Raw genomic sequence first — 17,011 nt, 5'->3', positions numbered from 1 at the left:
TATTATTATTGCAATTATTGCTATCATCATTATTATTATTATTTGTATTATAAATATGCAAACAAGAACGTATACTGGGGCTCTCATCATATGAATCATACTCAGCAGGTTTTGAAAAGCCACCCTCCCTACTGCGACAATAATATATGTAATATATGCTGTGTGTCGGCGAGATAAGGGTTTGGTGGACACGTTGGTTGGAAATGGAGAACAAATGATGATGTGAGGAGGGAGGAGTGTGGAAGGGGCTTCCACTGCCTGCTTCTCATTGGCCAGGCATGACGGCATTCTCCCCGAGGCTCCCCCCCTCCCTGCTTCACCCATCCTGCACTCCTCTCCGCTCTCTCATCCCTCCTCCCTCAATCTGTGTTCTCCTCCCTCCCCCTCCAGTTTAGCCATCGCCATCCACATCACAACAGCAGCGAAAGCAATAATAGTAACAGTCTGGACCTAAAGGAGAAAATCTCTGTTTGTTATTGGGTTGTTTTTTTTTTCTCTTCATTTTTACCTTTCCCGGATGCCTGCCTGGAGTTCATTCTCTACCTTACTTTTCCGTTGTCTCTCTTCTTTACCTCCTGCTCCTCTACCTTCTCCTCCTCTTTTCTGCCGGGATACGCATTTCTCCAACACGCTACGCCTGCAACGGAGTCGCCCATGCTAGCTGTCAGCTGTTAGCATCACAACGAGAGAGAGAGAGAGAGAGAGAGAGAGAGAGAGAGAGAGAGAGAGAGAGAGAGAGAGAGAGAGAGAGAGAGAGAGAGAGAGAGAGAGAGAGAGAGAGAGAGAGAGAGAGAGAGAGAGAGAGAGAGAGAGAGAGAGAGAGAGAGAGAGAGAGAGAGAGAGAGAGAGAGAGAGAGAGAGAGAGAGAGAGAGAGAGAGAGAGAGAGAGAGAGAGAGAGAGAGAGAGGTGGTGTATAAGAAGTGGTGTCTTGTCTGCTTCGCCTCGCCCCAGCTGCTTGCCAGGACCAACACTTGTCACAGTGCAGCGACACACACTCATGCAGTCACTCTTCCTTTGAGCCTGTGTGCTCTTCACTGGAGGAAGTGACTTTTCACTGAAAGCTTCTTTTCACTGGCTTCTCATCTTAAAGCTCTTCTGAGTGATATGGATGGACATTTGCTGAGAAACAGGCGTTGGAGTCCATGCTGGAGCTGTTGATGGAATTCAGTGAAGGAGAGGAGCAAAAAGACTGAGAAAGACTCTGGTCAGTTACAGTTTCCATTTTTGGATCACTTCTCAGCTGGCCTTTTATTCATTGCTGGGTTGACTCAGTGAGTTGAGCATTCACTCAGCCATAAACCTACACAAACACACTCCGCGTCATCTGCTGAATGCACAGCAATGACATTCTTAAAGCGAACCGGACCACAGCTTGTCTCTATCCGCCATGTCTGGTTTGCCTGCCCAGAAGCCAAGCAAATGAAATAAAATTGTTTATTGTTATTTCGTTCTATTTTCTACTTCGGAAAAAGCCCAGATCTTGTCATCTACCTAAAAGGAGCAGCCTCCTATTTGGAGAGAGGGTACCGTGTCGACTGCGTTTGATGTGCCGTCTCACACGCACCGAGCCTTCAGCATTAGAGCCACTCTTCAGGGGGATTTTCTCAGCGTCTTTGAAGTGCACCAACGAGGGAGAAATCAAGAAAAAGGTGGAGTACTTCGCCGTCGGTGCTGTTTGCCAAGACGGCAGCCCACGTGTCGAGCTGCTTTGTTGCTAGGCAACGGCGTACCGGATCGAAATTGGCTGCTAGGAGTTTCCCAAAAGAAAATGAGAGTGGGCATTGTGACTGGATTTCAGAGTGACTCTGGCAGGTAGCTGAACACACAGCATTATGCCGAAGACAGCATCAATACAGCATCTTCTGACTGTTACTGTGTCGCACCCAGATACCATCACTGGGCTCTGACAGTGGCACAACTGAGTGGCCTCCGCCATCATCTTGTCCACTTGTCTAAATTCTGTGCTTGCCAAATGAAAATGGTCTTTGCTAATATCAGAAGCCTTACACCCGGAGGCCGTGCCTGCTGAGTTGTAGAGTGTCTCCATGAAATTTCTCACCCTACTGGCATCTGAAACATGAGCCTGTTTTGACACTATCGCAGTATCTCGGTGTCTCTTCTCTACTGGATGGTCTCCCTCGTTCACCAGGACTTGGCCAGTTTAACAAGTTTGATCTCAAGGCCTACAGAAGTTCAGCTTCGTTCTCCACCTCTCTTTCAACACCTGGGAAACCTGCTGGGACTTTCAAAACGACACGCTGGAGTCATCTGCCACCCTGGCCCCAGAGCGGGACCGCCCCTCTCCCTCGCCCTGTCCTACCCCACCACCATCTCCTCCACGCTCTCCTCCACCTTCTCCTTCCACTATACCGGCTCTTACCCCACATCTGCCCCTTCCAGCGGTGCACAGGGCGGTGGAGGATGGAGAGGGAAAGACAGAAGAAAGAGCCCACAGCAGCCAAGCTTCACCGGACTCTTTCTGCAGGGTAATGGGTCTCCTCGGGATGGGACACCGGCTCTTCGTCCCCAAGCTGCTGGCGGTGAGAGAGGGCGAGGGTGCAGGGATGCAAATGCACAATGAAAGCAGCAACGGTCAAGGGTTTTTGGAGGGTTGATCATTTGACTGTTGTTAATATTGGAGGTTTAAGGATGTCTTAAAAGAGCAATTTTTGTTTATTATATTTTTTCCAGTGGTTTGCATTTTGCATTTTGATCCTTGAGGGTCAATGAAAACAGAGCAAACATTATCAAATTGGGCTCCACCTCGCTTGCTACCCCAGATTACATTCATAAGTGATGGCGAGCTGGTATTCAAAATGAGCCAAATACTCTGCGAATCCACATTCCTCTGTTTCATCATTGTGTAAACCACAGTTCAATGGTATTTACTTCCTGAATGTCTTTTGGAAATGCATTTGACCATAGCCGAACCGATCCAGCAAAGACAGAATCAACAGTAAAAAGTATACAGAGCGAATTCAAATGTGTTGACTCACTCTTTGAATAGTTACCCATGGCTGCGTAGTATTACACCACAAGATGGCATTATCTGTTTGTTTTTGAACACTTGCTGACGAAACTCCAAGAAACATGCTTTCAAACCTTGGTACACATCATATTTAGCAAAACTGAAAATGTTGTTGATAGAAACAGATCCCGAGGGGGCGCGATGAGAGAGCACGACTAACATTAGTCTGCTTTTCAGTTGCAAGGTAAACATGGTTCCATGGAGTGAAGAGAACAAATAGAAATTTAGAAAACTGTGGTCGATTGGTTTCCTTACAGTAAGCAACATATGACAAAGGTAAGGTAAAAACTCAACATTACCAAACTGGTAGAGAGTTTAAGAGTAACCTGGATAGGTTCAGTCTCATTCAAAACTCTTGTATCTGTTTAAAGAGCAGCTTTGCTGCACAGTTGTGCTGTAACTGTTTTATTATTGGCATTTTATTGGGGAAAACATAGTGTGAAAGTAGGGTTTCATTTCATTGGCACGTTTTGAAATTAGTAAAGATGGCTCGCACTTTTCAAAGTATTGATTGCATTGTTTTCAGTCAACTGCCTTTTTATTGAACAGCACTAACAGGACACATTGTCTCCACCCCCTCCCATCTCTGTCCACCTACTCATGTCTTCCTCTAGACATCTAAAGAAGACCTTTTGCAGGCAGACTTCGAAGGGGCTCTCAAGTTTTTCAGAGTTCAACTCCCTAAACGATACAGAGCTGCAGAGAATGCTCGAAGGCTTATGGAGCAGGCCTGCAACATCAAGGTAAGGGAATGAGTTTATCTTCTAAGCAGTTCCTTTTTTCACACCAAAACATACTGCTTTCTACTGTAAAATGCCCCAAACTGGACAGAAAACACACATCACTCTGTAGATAAGAGATTCCTGCCTTGGTAACTCCCAGTGAAATGCAAATACGTAAAAATCAATGGGACAGAAGTTCAGACTTTTACTGCCATTATTGTTGTTTACTGGAGGATTTGAACTATTTTTCAATGTTCTTAACTTCCAGTTAGAGGTTATTTTTGTGTCATTTTGATTTTAGATCACAAAGATCACCGTTCTGGAAAGACTGTACTTATTCTTGATATTTATTTTTCTCCTATTTGTGTTTTCAACCAGTACAACTGTGGGTATTTTCTTGTTCTGGATGTGTCCCGATGATACTTTGAAACATCACTTTATACAAAGGATAAAAGCCCAAAGCACTGCCGAGGAAAGCTTTAATGAACTGAATACTGTGAGTGGGACCTTGTGTGTGTGTTGTGCTGCAGCAGTCTGACAGTGAGGAAAACTAAACAAGTTTAATCTGTAGTTCATTTGTGTTGTTTGGAGCTACTCTTTACAGCTTCTTTTCTTCTTTTGGATACTGCTGCGTGTCTTTATAGTTCCTGTTTGTGAAACATACTGGATGAAATAAAGTTCACATGGATAGCAATCAGATATTTCTCCAAAAATGCGCCAGGTAATGTTTTCAAGGTAATTCTTTCAGGCGCACACTCACGTTATCATCCTCCTTCTGACCTTTTAAGAGGCGGCTGGCATTTAGGGAATGTGCTGAGGTCACCCAAGACTACAAGCAGTATAAGCAGGGTGTGTGAAGGAGGAAGGGGAGAGTTTACAGAGAAAGATGAACAAGATAATCACTGTCAACCCTTCAGTGTGTCTTCGTTGTTTCTCCGTATCTCCACACAGTTAATATTTAACTTTTCTGGATATTTGAGTGCGGGATCAGTTGATAAAGCAGTGCTGTGCACTGGAGTTTGTTGGCACGACACATTTCTCTATAAGCCTAGATAGTCTCTTATTTACTGTGATCCTGTGTTTTTCTACATCCAGGATATTCTACACTCTCACTGTTTATGATAGCTTGGTAGAATTAAGTAGTCATGAACTTGTAGCAATAATACTTACTGATAAGCATGTTTTTATCAACACAGTTTTTTTTTAAGCAGTTTATTTTAAATTCAAGGAAGACGACAACTCAAGATTTCGCATACTTTGAATGAGCGTTTGATTTACAGTTGTTTTAACGAAGAAAGAGGAATGGGGCAGAAATGATGACCACTGAAGCTGACCGTTCAGCTTGTTCAGTGTTTCAGAACCATCGATCATACCTAACTCTAACAACTTTTTAAAAAAACAAACTAAAATGTTTCCTGCTTTAAGTCCTCCTTGATTTGTGACGCACACAAACATAGTTCCACATTTCTTTTGTTAAGATATCATAATTTCATGTAAACATTATAGATAAACATTTTGCTTCAAAACCTGACATGAATGCATTATGATGTGAGCACTATGGCACACTCTTCAAACTATCCACTGACCAATGATCCACCTGCCAGTGAAGCATCAATGGGCTTATTTTATCTCTAATTGCTGTTGTTCTCTAGTTTTTGACATGCATGAAAAACGCAATACACCGAGAAAAGAAGTGTCCCGAAAAGAAAAGCATCTAAATGTAGAGATGATGAGCAGGCAGCTGAAGTGAGCTCAAAGAGTCAGTCAGTCTGATAAGATGGCACAGCCTCGGGACAAACTCTCTCTGTTCTCTCCTCTTTGCTATCTTTGTGGTATCACCGTGTGCACCGTGTGCTTTGAAGGTTCTTACACCATTTGCATATTTTCTCTTGCCGATTCACTTTACACTTTCATGTTAAAAACAAACTATTAACACAAGAGATTTCAAGGGATTCGTGCATCCACCTAATACCAGCAGCCTCCATGTGTTTTCACAGTGCTGTATATGTAATAACACTAGTAGCCCTGTCTCGATATGGTCTCGCTGAAGATACTAGTCAAAAATATTGTATCATTTTCACATCAAATTCAAAAGTAAGGCAACATTTCATTTTGGTAAAAGGAGTCCAATTATAGAACAATCTAGATTTCGACTCAAAAGATTCTAAAACTCAGGCTATATTCACAAAAGTTATTAAAACCAGGTTATTATTGAAATCCAAACAAATGGCATAGGAAACTCACAGTGTTTAGGTTGTTGCTGTTGTTGTTGTTTTAATGAAAACAAATTCTGATACAAACAAGAGTTGCTATGGGGGCCTCTCCAATTGTATAGTCATTTTGTTTATTATTTGCTGTTTGCTTTTAATGTTCAGTGGAATTTGATTATTTGAGATAAATGGGACCTAAAAAAAAACCCCTAAAAAATCTACTTTTCTCTTCTTGGAAAATAGTTTCAAATATTTGATGCGCATTTAGCTTTGTTGGGTCCTGAATACGTCAAATAAATTAAGAATACTTCCTCTCTATCTTGCATTTTTGAATATACAGGAATCAAAATTAACTTTGCCATTGGTTTTCAGGGTCTTTACGAGGTTATGGTCACAGTTGTCAGAGTCATGAAAGGAAAAAGGAACAATCACACAAAAATTCTTGACGCCTGTATTGGCCCCCTGAACTATGCATGCATTTTTGTCCTGTGGTGTTATTTTTATACGCACTGCTCTTTCAAGTTTTTTAATAGAATATTCCCTGTGTGTCAATTGCATAATCCAGAGGAAAGCTGAGAGAAAAGTGAGGCCGAAACTAATTGAAAAAAAAAAAAAAAAGAAAGCTGTTCATCACTTTTCTCTCTGTTTTGCCTCTGACCATCTGTCAAACTGCAGCCAGCTCGATGACATCACTTCAGATTGGAAGATGTCAGACTGCGCATCACCACGAACCCATGTATCCTGTCACATCATGTCAGATCTAAATATATCACATCATGTCACTGAGGCCCACAAGATGGTGTGTCACACCACATCATCTTCCAATATTCTGCTTCTCGGTGCATCACACTGATAACATGCCATCATGTCATGTTTAGTCCAAATATACACACAGGTGCATTTTTCTCCATCATCATTTTCATCTTTCTTTACAGTAGACCTCAAACAACTTATATAACAATTGAATGTTATTGTAACTAGAATCAAACCAAGAAGTTTTCTTATTGAGTGGTGACATCCTTTTTTAACATGACTCTAAATATATTTCAATAATTGTTAACAATTTACGAAAGCATTTTACTACACAAAACATTTCCTAGGTCATTGAGTTTTTAGAATTGACTTTCCATTTCTCTTTTTTTTAAATTCTTTTTCATCTCATGAATGAGACTTATAAAACCATCTTTGTTTAGTTGAGTGTCTTTATATATGGGTGGTACTGATGTTGAGCTACACAGTGCCCTGTTACCTGGTTCAATAACCGGTTATGCCGCATATGAGAAATACAGCACAAAAGAAGGAAATTTGTGTTTTGTGTTGAATAGGTCCCCACTGAACAGAAATCCTCAATGCAGACTAGAATGTGATCCCGCAGCAGTCTGGTGACCATCATGATATATATGTGTTTTAATTCATTTATGTTGCTGCTACATGGAGTGTGCTGTCAGTTATTTACCCAGTGTGAGCTATTTTAGATTGCATCGCTATTAAAAACACATTAGAATCGAAGTTCTTTTTTTTAAAGTGACAAGGCCACCGGGTGAGATCTTTCAATACATTGTACTCACCCATGTGTGGCAATAAACTGAGCCTGGAGATACAATAATTTTGAACTTATTTTGTGTGAAAGGCAGGCTTATCCATCAGCTGAGACAAAGGACAAACTAACCTGTCTCAGCCACGCTGCCTTTTCTTCGGCCTTTTTACATATTTTTCTCAGTCGACGTTCAAATCGGATCAGCTGAACTCTATAAGCTGCTTAAAACAGCGAAAGAATTCACTGGCACCTTGGTTTGATGAACACAACGGGTAGTAGGGTGGCTTAGCCTTAGGGTGGGGATTATGTGAAGAATTTGAATTTTTCAGCCTTCTTTAACATCGTCCTGAGCACAGCTGGAGTGATGACTTTTCAGGACTTTGAGGAAAATAGTGGGAAAATTTCATATATTAATTTGCTTCTCAAGGGTTCACTGATTAATCCTTTTTTTTTTTTTTAATCCCTCCAACTGAAACACAAAACTTCAACCAGTTTAGGTGAATGCAAAGGAATGAGTGTGTGTGTGTGCATACAGGAATATAGAAAAAAATGTATATATGAAGAATGTCTATATAAAGAGACTGCAAAGACAGTGAAGACTTGTGTTCCTGAACACTGCGACTGATAATCTGACCTTTGAGAGACTCAAGGTACATTTCTACAGTCTATTTTCATCTGGTACAACAGATCTGTAATAAATTCTTCATTTCCAAAGGTAAAAAATACTAAAAACATCTTAGGAATATCATAGAGGTGTGAAATTACTTGTTTTGACTGAGTTAGATTTTTGACCTTGACTGAACTATATTAGGAGGTGCTGTAAACCACACAAACTGACACACATGAGAGGGACTTTAATGCAGCTCTGTCAGTAATGCTAGAAACTACAACCTAAAATATGAACGCTTAGTGAAATTACAGTTACTGTCGAGGTTCACGTAATAAAATTAGACACGCACTTCATTAAGTGCATAGTAACTGTATGTTTGCATACTAGAACGATTCAAAAAAGATGTGCTCTTGATGCTTTTCTTGTATGAATGATAGTGATAAAATGGGCTAATGTATATTTTTTGCAGGTTACTCGTCTGAAAATCTGAGCTATAGTTTATGTTTATTACCATTTTGAGTATTTATCACCTTATGTTGTTGTTTATTTGAAAAGTGGCGCCAGTGCAGCATTAACGTTCATATAAAGTAGCAACTTTAGGAATCATCATGTTTTGGAGTTGCCAGTAGGGCCATTTGTGTGAGTGCAATATCACATGTCACCTAAATTAGATTATCCTTATTTTTATGGAAAGTTCTCGCTTGGTATTTTTGATGTCTTGGTCTTTTAGTGATTTAAAGTCACTAGTTTTACATTTGTCCATTTTTTTTTTATGCTATTTTCCAGAAAAACTTACACTTAAAACATTGTCTCAATAGGTCTGGACTGGCACTTAATTATTAATGATCTGGGTTAACATATGCAAGAGCTCGAATAACTTGTTTAAAGTATGGAAGTAACTAACTTGCCTTACTGATGTCAATGCTGTGTGCTTTTCTGTATTAGGAATGAATAGTTTTTTGTGCAACATCAGAAAACTACACAGAAACAAACAAATAAAAATATTAATCTTACAGACTGATTAAATGCCAAATTAAAACAGTTATGTGCAAATGGAACGCAGCTCCACAAAGGCAGAGTTTCACCCCATTGATGCAATTTTTGTAAGAGAAAGTTTGTGCTGTCACCACACACACGACTTTGTCAGGTCCTTTGTCAGGATGCTGCAGTGTTTAGGCATCGCCCAACACAGCTATGAATTTGCTTTTACTTTACGTTCTGGATTTTATCAAGGGAACAAACCATGTGCAACTGTGAGCGACAAGTCACTGTGGTTGATCTGACAACTTCCTTCCTATCGCTCTCAACCTCATGCGCACACTCAAACAAGCCTTTATCTTTTTTTCTTTTTTTTTGTACCAGAAAGCAGGAAACAGAAAAAAGAAGAAAAAAAAAATAACCTAAAAAGAGTGAGAGAGATTAGGGGAGGGAGTGAGGGAGTAAAACATTAAGTAGAGGGAGGGACATATTCACTCACTGGTAAGGAAGAAACAGCAAACTCATCCTCCTTTGTCACACACTTCTAGCGTTACAGAGAGGCAGAGGGAGACACAAACAGGTGTGTTGTACTGGCCTCTCACTCCCCCTCCTCCTCTCAGTGGGCCGGGCTCAACTCCTGAGGGACTCTTGAAGGCAGCCAGTCGCCTCCTCCACTTTCAGCCAGGAACAAAAACCTGTCAGCCGCTCTCCTCTGGTGCTTTTCCTTCTCCACCACTTCACCTCCGTCGTCTTTATCCGGCGCTCCTCCTGGCTGCCGGGAGTGAGCCGGAGTCAAGATGATGCAGGAGGTGTCCATCATGGTGGCGTACGACGCTCACGTCGTCGACCGGCCTGGCGAAGAGGACACCTTGACTCGTTTAGTTGCTCATTCCAGACCCCTGCGAGCTCTCAGACCAGTGGTAGGACTGTTTCTGGATCTTTTTGGACCTGATTTGTGTTTGATGTTCGTCCCCTCATTGCGCTCTTTGTTTGAGATCATGCTTGTTTAATTTTACTTCCACTGACCAGCAATGCTTGTAATTTTGGGATTAGACACATAGAAGAATCCAGTCTTCTCCTCTAATACTGCTGCTTGTCTGCAGTTTTTCCTGTTGCACAACTCTGGTGGATTTGTTCTTGAACACAGGTGGATAAAGCATATTTAAAGGAAATTACACACTGTTTTCCATGCAGTAAACACTGCGCATGTATGGGTGTGTGGGTGCGTTGTGTTCTCTGTTCTCTCGGAAAGCACGTCAGACATTAGTGATGGCAGAGCTTTGTCTCTCAGTCCATGTGGTTGTCACTTTGTTTCAATTACAGATATCAATTTGGAATCAATGGAGACTTTGTGTGTGTTTGCCTCACGTGGATAATTTAAATCTGTGGCCTAGTTTTTCCTCAGATGTCCAGTTGGTATTGTCCTTATTTAAATATTCAAACTCTTCAACTGCTTCTTTATGTAAGGACAGATCATCCTTCTCCATGCATCTCTCTCTCTCTCTCTCTCTCTGTCACACACACACACACACACACACACACACACACACACACACACACACACACACACACACACACACACACACACACACACACATACACACACACACACACACTTTTGCAGTGTCTTTCTTGTAGCATAATAACTTGTCTAATTGTACAGTTTGCGATTCGGTTTGAGCTCTGAGCTTTGGGACCCATTCCATTTTCTGCTGTACAGATTCAGGTCAAGAATGAAAGAAATGTGCCTTGTACCATCGACGGCAGCTCCTCACATCCTATTTTGCACTACAAATTGGACCTTCTGTCATTAAACTGGCTCTGCCGTGTCCAGTGGGGGAGTGAGCTTGACAAGAGATGATGTGAATAGTAGCCCTGTGTGTGACTGAATTAGCCTCAACCAAGACTCTGAGCCCTGCAGCCATATCTTACCTTCGCCGTGTGGAATTCCATTGCTAATCAAGTATTTTTGGTTTGTTATTCAAAGCTGGAAAGTCTGTCTTGTCAAACAATCGATACAGACTATGAATAAAACCATCAGGCACATGGCGACAAAAAGCACATCAATAGGAGCCGTTTTATTCAGAAAAACCAAAATGTTGGGGAGTTTGAAAAAGGATCGAGTTAGCCATATATTATGTAATCTGATATCAACAAACCTGTGGGAAAGAGTAAAGATGGTGGACTTTGGAAATCCTGCATGATTGTAGCTACAAGCAGGACTGTATGTTTGAGAAGTGACCACACCTCCCACAGGTGAGCATGCTCAGTTTTGGGTTGCATTTCATTGCTCAGCCGTGCTGTAATGCTTGTGTATTTTAGAGAGCAGCAGGTTGTGACATCATCAGCGCTTATCTATCCAGCAACATGTGCACAGTGCAAATGTTTCAGACTAATAGTGAGAAACATGATATGACATAAATAGACGGCGAAACCTTTAATCGATTGTGACCCTGATTCAGTTGAACACAAAGGGAATCATGTAAAACCTTCATGACTGTTTTACACTGGACTTTCCACCTCATCAGGAAATCAAACCCTGTGGGGTTCATGTCGCCTTTGCAAAATATGTCAGTGTCGAATCATCACTTACACTTCAAAGGAGCTTGGAAAATATGACACAACCGGTGTGTGTAGTTGGCTGGTTATGTTAGCCTCAATGCATAAACACTCTTCTCTGACATTCACTCAATACGAGGGAGAGTGGAGGGTGCAGGTTTTGCAAATCTGAAGGTGCATCAAGTTTTATAAAACACAAGCTATTCTCTTAATTTATGTCTCTGTTGCACATTCATATTGTTTTTGAAGTTATTATGTTTAGGTTGTTAACTACATATAAGAGGAAGCCTGGTATTTTTATCATGGTCTTGCCATTGTGTGTGTGTGTGTGTCATAAAAATCCAGCAAATAATTAGTCATTTTGCCTTGTTTTGTTACATTAGAGCAATTAACAATCCGACGGCTCTCTCATCCCACACAAACTACAATTGAGCTAGTTTTAGTTCTATTGTCATCTGGGAATTGTTTGTCATTCAGTCACCACAGTAGTGATGTATTGTGACATTGAGTGAAAAGCTAGTTTCTGGTAAACTCTCTTAATAAATACTCAAGTGTGAGTTTTGTGTGAGAATATTTGCTGCTGAATGGCTATGTGTTGTTTTGTTTTGGGGTTTTTTTCTGCGGTATACGTCACAATTTTATTACCAACCAAACGCATGCAATTTGTAATCAAGTAGTAGATGAAAGATACCGTTACTGCTCGGGCTTTATTTTCTCCATTTGTGATTCTTTCTGTCGTTCACCAAACCTGCAGTCAACAAAGAAAGTCATCCGACATCACTTCTGTAGGGAATGACAGTCAGTGTTCTGTGTTTTCTTTCTGTAGCTTTATGTGAAAGAGGTTGTGAAAAAATAATCTGTACACAGTTGCACTCAAGTGTGGAACTGGAACACGATACGCTTTAGGTACAACCAGTGAACTAGTAATCTTCAAAACACTTGCATTCAAGTCTCAGAGGACAGGTCATGTGAATCATACTGACCTGAAATCCCCAGGCTTGATGGTGGGTGCTATAGCAGCGGTGTTTCCACACAGGGGAGATAACGTTTCCCCCATCTGAAGCACACGTACACACACACGCACACACACACACACACACACACACACACACACACACACACACACACACACACACACACACACACACACACACACACACACACACACACACACACACACACACCAGGGTGGTCTTATATTTCAATTCTGTTCAAAGTGTCATACTTGAAATATTTTCACTCCTTGTGGTATTTTGTGTGCTGAAGTTGACTACAGTGACCTTCGTTGTTTAAAACTGCATTTCACGAACCATTTAACCACACGGACAAGTGCACTTGACAAACCTGAATTTCTTACATACATACATTTCTATGCCAGATTTTTTTTTTTTCTTCCAAATTTTCTGAGATTAAAAATATTTCAGGTCAACTTTAGTGACTCAAAGACCACTTTATGTGAAGGTTTTCAAACATACTTGTTGATCATTTTTACTTATGTATGTATGAGTAAAAATAATTCAGGTGAAGGACCTTAAAGTCAGTACTCTTGAAATGATGAAAATACTATCAGTAAAGGTGTCATCTCTGATTTTTAGAAACTATAGTTGTACATACATTTTCTGGAGAGAAAGAAAAACCCTACAGTGACATTTCATCTGTTTTAAGAAAAAGACTTTCCTTCAATACATTTCCTTGTTTGATCATCTGAGATTCGGTTGTTTTGTTTCTGTAGGAAATGAACAACTTTAGTGCTGATTGTGTGTCGCGCGGTGTGAACAGAGAGTTTTGAGGTCTGACTTGCTGACTGCGCTGTTGTTGTGAACACACTGCGCTGATATTTTGTATTATCGGCATATTTTGTTGCACTGGTAGTACACACCGAGAACAACATTGAACAGTGATGCACATGACAATCACTAACATTGATAACATCAGATTATGCAAGAGGAAACAGAAACTGCTCAGCACAGCCATAATACCGCAGTCGTACTACTGGATATGCAGTTTTGACAAGGTTGTGTCTTTGTGAGACTCAGTTTGTGTCACTGGTCATAAAAGGGAAGCTTTTCTTAAAGCACAAGAAAAGCACACACTTATTCACTCCGAGATTCACAAACAAACAGTGTTGGCTGAAAAACGACAGCGTCAACAACTCTGCTGTTTTATTTTCCAGGTTCCAACTAAAAAGCTGAAGAAGTTCGAGAAGGATTATCAAACACTGAGAGAGAGCCAGCTGCAACATGAAGACCCCATTGACCGATACCAGGTAGGCCGACGGCACACAAAAATACAGAGGAACAACATACTCTATGTCCACATCGCATTTTCCTTCTGAATGAAACATAAACATCGTTTATCACCATGTCTTCATCAATATGAGGGCGTGTATGTGTTCATGTGCCGCATTCAGTTTCTTTTTAAAATTCTCTGACAGTTTGGCGCAGCTCCTCTTAACGATGGTTCTTGTCACCCACCAAAATAAAGTCCCAGAGGAAAAAAATTTGGAAAGGTTTTAGTGCATTCATCCAACAGAGAACTTTACAAATTAAAAGTTTAAGCATGTCTGCTCCGTTTATTTTCCAAACATTTGTTGTTACTGTTGTTGGGTGGGTGGGTTGACAGTCGGCAAACTTTGCAGGCTGAGCCAATTAAATCTGCCTATTTTGATTTTAACTGTGATAAGGTGGGGGTTTATTCAGTGTGTCACGGAAAAGTACCACTCAAAATAACATTTCTCTGTTAAAAAAAAACAGTAATAACAGCTTGGAAGATCTTAATCCAATAGCATTTACCTCTGTTTTACTTACATGAGTCATAATTTTCACTCTTTTCAGTTACTTATGATCAACATTTAATATATCCTAAATTAACTGTTACTGTTGTAAATATATACAGTACATACCTGGTTGTTTTGCCATGTACACAAAGTGCACGCGCAATGTGTTCTCATGATGGATATCTATGGTGTTGTTGCAGCACAATTGCTCTTGTGTTATATTTTGCAATATTACTTGGAACATATATGTATTCATGCAGTTTGTTCACATGGAAGGAATTTCTTCTCTTGTAGGTTTCAGGTCTAGTACTGAGTTTGTTTCCAAGATTAGAAACCTTGTCCTCCGAGCGAAGCTTTGGTTTGACAAACGGTGTCTTCATCCTTACGACTTGAAAGACCATTTTTCACACAGAGACACTTCTGACTTTCATCATCACTGATCTGAACATCTATCAAAATTTATTTTTGGACCAAGCTGCCGGGTTTTTGATCAGTTTTGCTTTTCACGGGGTAGAAGAAAAAGGGAGCAACAAGGTAGATATTTAAAGACTGCACGTCCACGACAAAGTTGCCTCACTGCTGCAGTCTTAACATTAATAATAATAATATTCATCCACTATATCTTAGCCACTCTGCGATTCCTTATGAACTGTGAACACACACGTAACAATTTGCATTGTTTGTTTAGTGAAAACCTGTGTGATGATGATTTGTCAAAAGAATTTTTTCAAAAAGTAAAAACTGAGCAAAAAGGGATCAAAAGCTGTGCAGCTTGTTATAGAATAGAATATGGAGTTATTCATTCACTACCGAAGGCAGGATTTGAGCTGGACTGCAATAAAATATAAGATGTATTTAATATTAACATACATTTCTATTAATGTGAATATTATGGTCAGCTTATTTGCTTAAAATATGCAGGTTCAGGCTGTTGTCAGGTGGTTTTATTATACTAAATGTATTAGATGTTGTCCATATTTAGCCCCTCCCCTGAATGATATTAGTAACTCAAACTACAACCTCAAACATGAACACACAGTTCAATTAAAATGTCTCTGATGATCTCAACCAGAACTGAACAATTTTACCTCTGTGTAGACAACATCCATGACAGCATACTAAATATCATGATCATTATTTGGCACATTTGTACAATCTAATGTTTATCAGTACAGTTCCTCACTTTCCTTCCTCCCAACACCTCTTTCAATTGAAAAAGAAAACCTCCTATTATCCTTGGTTGTTTCTGTTTAAAGAGAATTTAGCAGGTAGATAAGTTTTTTCTATAATTGTAGACCATCTCAGATTCTTCCCATCAGATCGTTGACTGACTCTGAGGCTTTTCATCATTCTGGCTTTGTGCTTATGTGTTATTGTCATGCAGCAGTAAAAATGTGGGCATATTTGCTCTAATAGAATAGAATAAAATGCAAATGCTATATTTTGTATTAGTATTACATGATGGATTAGCGTCTTAATATCTCCCTGCCAAATAAAATTGTGAATAAAATGTATGATAATAGTATTTGTGCACTAAGTGCCTCTCAGGAAATCCTAGTACCCAACACATGTGGTTGTTTTTCCCTGAAGGCAGAATGTGAGTTGTGGGTGTATCAGCTTAGGAGGAAAGGAAGGAAGACATTGATTGAAGATAAGATTCTGGATGTGAGCCCGATCCTCTGAAAGCAGGAGAAACAACAGTGTTAGAGAGTAAGATGAACGCTGGAATGCTGCTGCTTTAACTTGGTGCAGCGTGCACATTTTCATGTTGTGTCCTTTACTTTGTTTATGGCATCACTTTTGGACGGTTTTATACATCTGATTTAGGCACTTTGTGTTGTTTTGTTTGTGGCATGCGTGTTCACTACATGTCCTGCATTTTTGTCAAATCCATTGTTTATGCTTGTTTATGCCGGCTTGTTATTTTTTTATTCATTTGTGCTTTTAACAGGGGGGAGGGAGCATTGACAGAGGGAAAGAAGTGATAGGCAGAGCGGGAGAGATAGAGGGAGGCTGGGAAGTGTCGGACAGAGAAAGGAAACTCGTGTCAGGGTCATGTGTTGAAGCTCAGTCTGTGTGCTGGAAGCTCACTATGAAGACGTTGTTGTGACTGTTGACGGGAGCTCGGTAAGCTGCCTCTGCTCCTAAAAACATTCCGAAATGACGGTTAATGTACACATGTTTGTGCTCACGTCTATTGTGAACTATTCTGTACTTTCGTTTAATTACTTACTGACTAGTATGGGTTGACCGTGTTGAACTGAGAAGCTGGAGGTTTTCATGTGACTTGTGCAACGACTTCAATGTTGAATTTGTCTAAAACACAATGTACGAAGAGCTGAAACAGGAGATTTTCCCCCCGGCAGAGATACTGTGGGTTTCCTCTTTGTTGTGCCAATTTAAAAGGTTTACCTCTATCATGTCCGTGACAAGTTCATTTAATTTGAAAAAAGTACCGCAAAGTCCAAGCTGGCATCAAATCGCTACTGGACAAACCAACTTTAGACGTTTTCGAACAGTTTTTTAAAATATGTATTTACATGCACATTCTGCACAATTAGAAAAACTGTGCACCGGACCAGATCAGGTT

At 40.4% G+C, this 17,011-nt stretch overlaps 1 protein-coding gene across 3 annotated transcripts in view; it reads left to right on the top strand.

Moving 5' to 3' along the window:
• rabgap1l (RAB GTPase activating protein 1-like) overlaps positions 1-17,011 on the top strand; it is a 110,825-nt gene that overhangs the window by 86,873 nt on the left and 6,941 nt on the right. The window contains exons 1-3 of one of the 3 annotated variants that reach the window (XM_080473155.1): positions 2,444-2,541; positions 3,644-3,772; positions 13,819-13,911. In XM_080473155.1, coding sequence (XP_080329281.1) covers positions 2,491-2,541; positions 3,644-3,772; positions 13,819-13,911 — 273 coding nt within the window. In that variant the 5' untranslated portion in view covers positions 2,444-2,490. Of the gene's footprint in view, positions 1-2,443; positions 2,542-3,643; positions 3,773-9,760; positions 10,007-13,818; positions 13,912-17,011 lie in introns of those variants that run through there. The other 2 variants (XM_080473154.1, XM_080473156.1) reach the window with 2 other exon arrangements.

The sequence above is a fragment of the Lipophrys pholis genome (assembly GCF_963383615.2).
Source record: "Lipophrys pholis genome assembly, chromosome: 10".
In the NCBI taxonomy this organism is placed as follows: domain Eukaryota; kingdom Metazoa; phylum Chordata; class Actinopteri; order Blenniiformes; family Blenniidae; genus Lipophrys; species Lipophrys pholis.
Note: the sequence above shows the minus strand (reverse complement) of the source record. Positions and strands in the feature narration are given on the sequence as shown.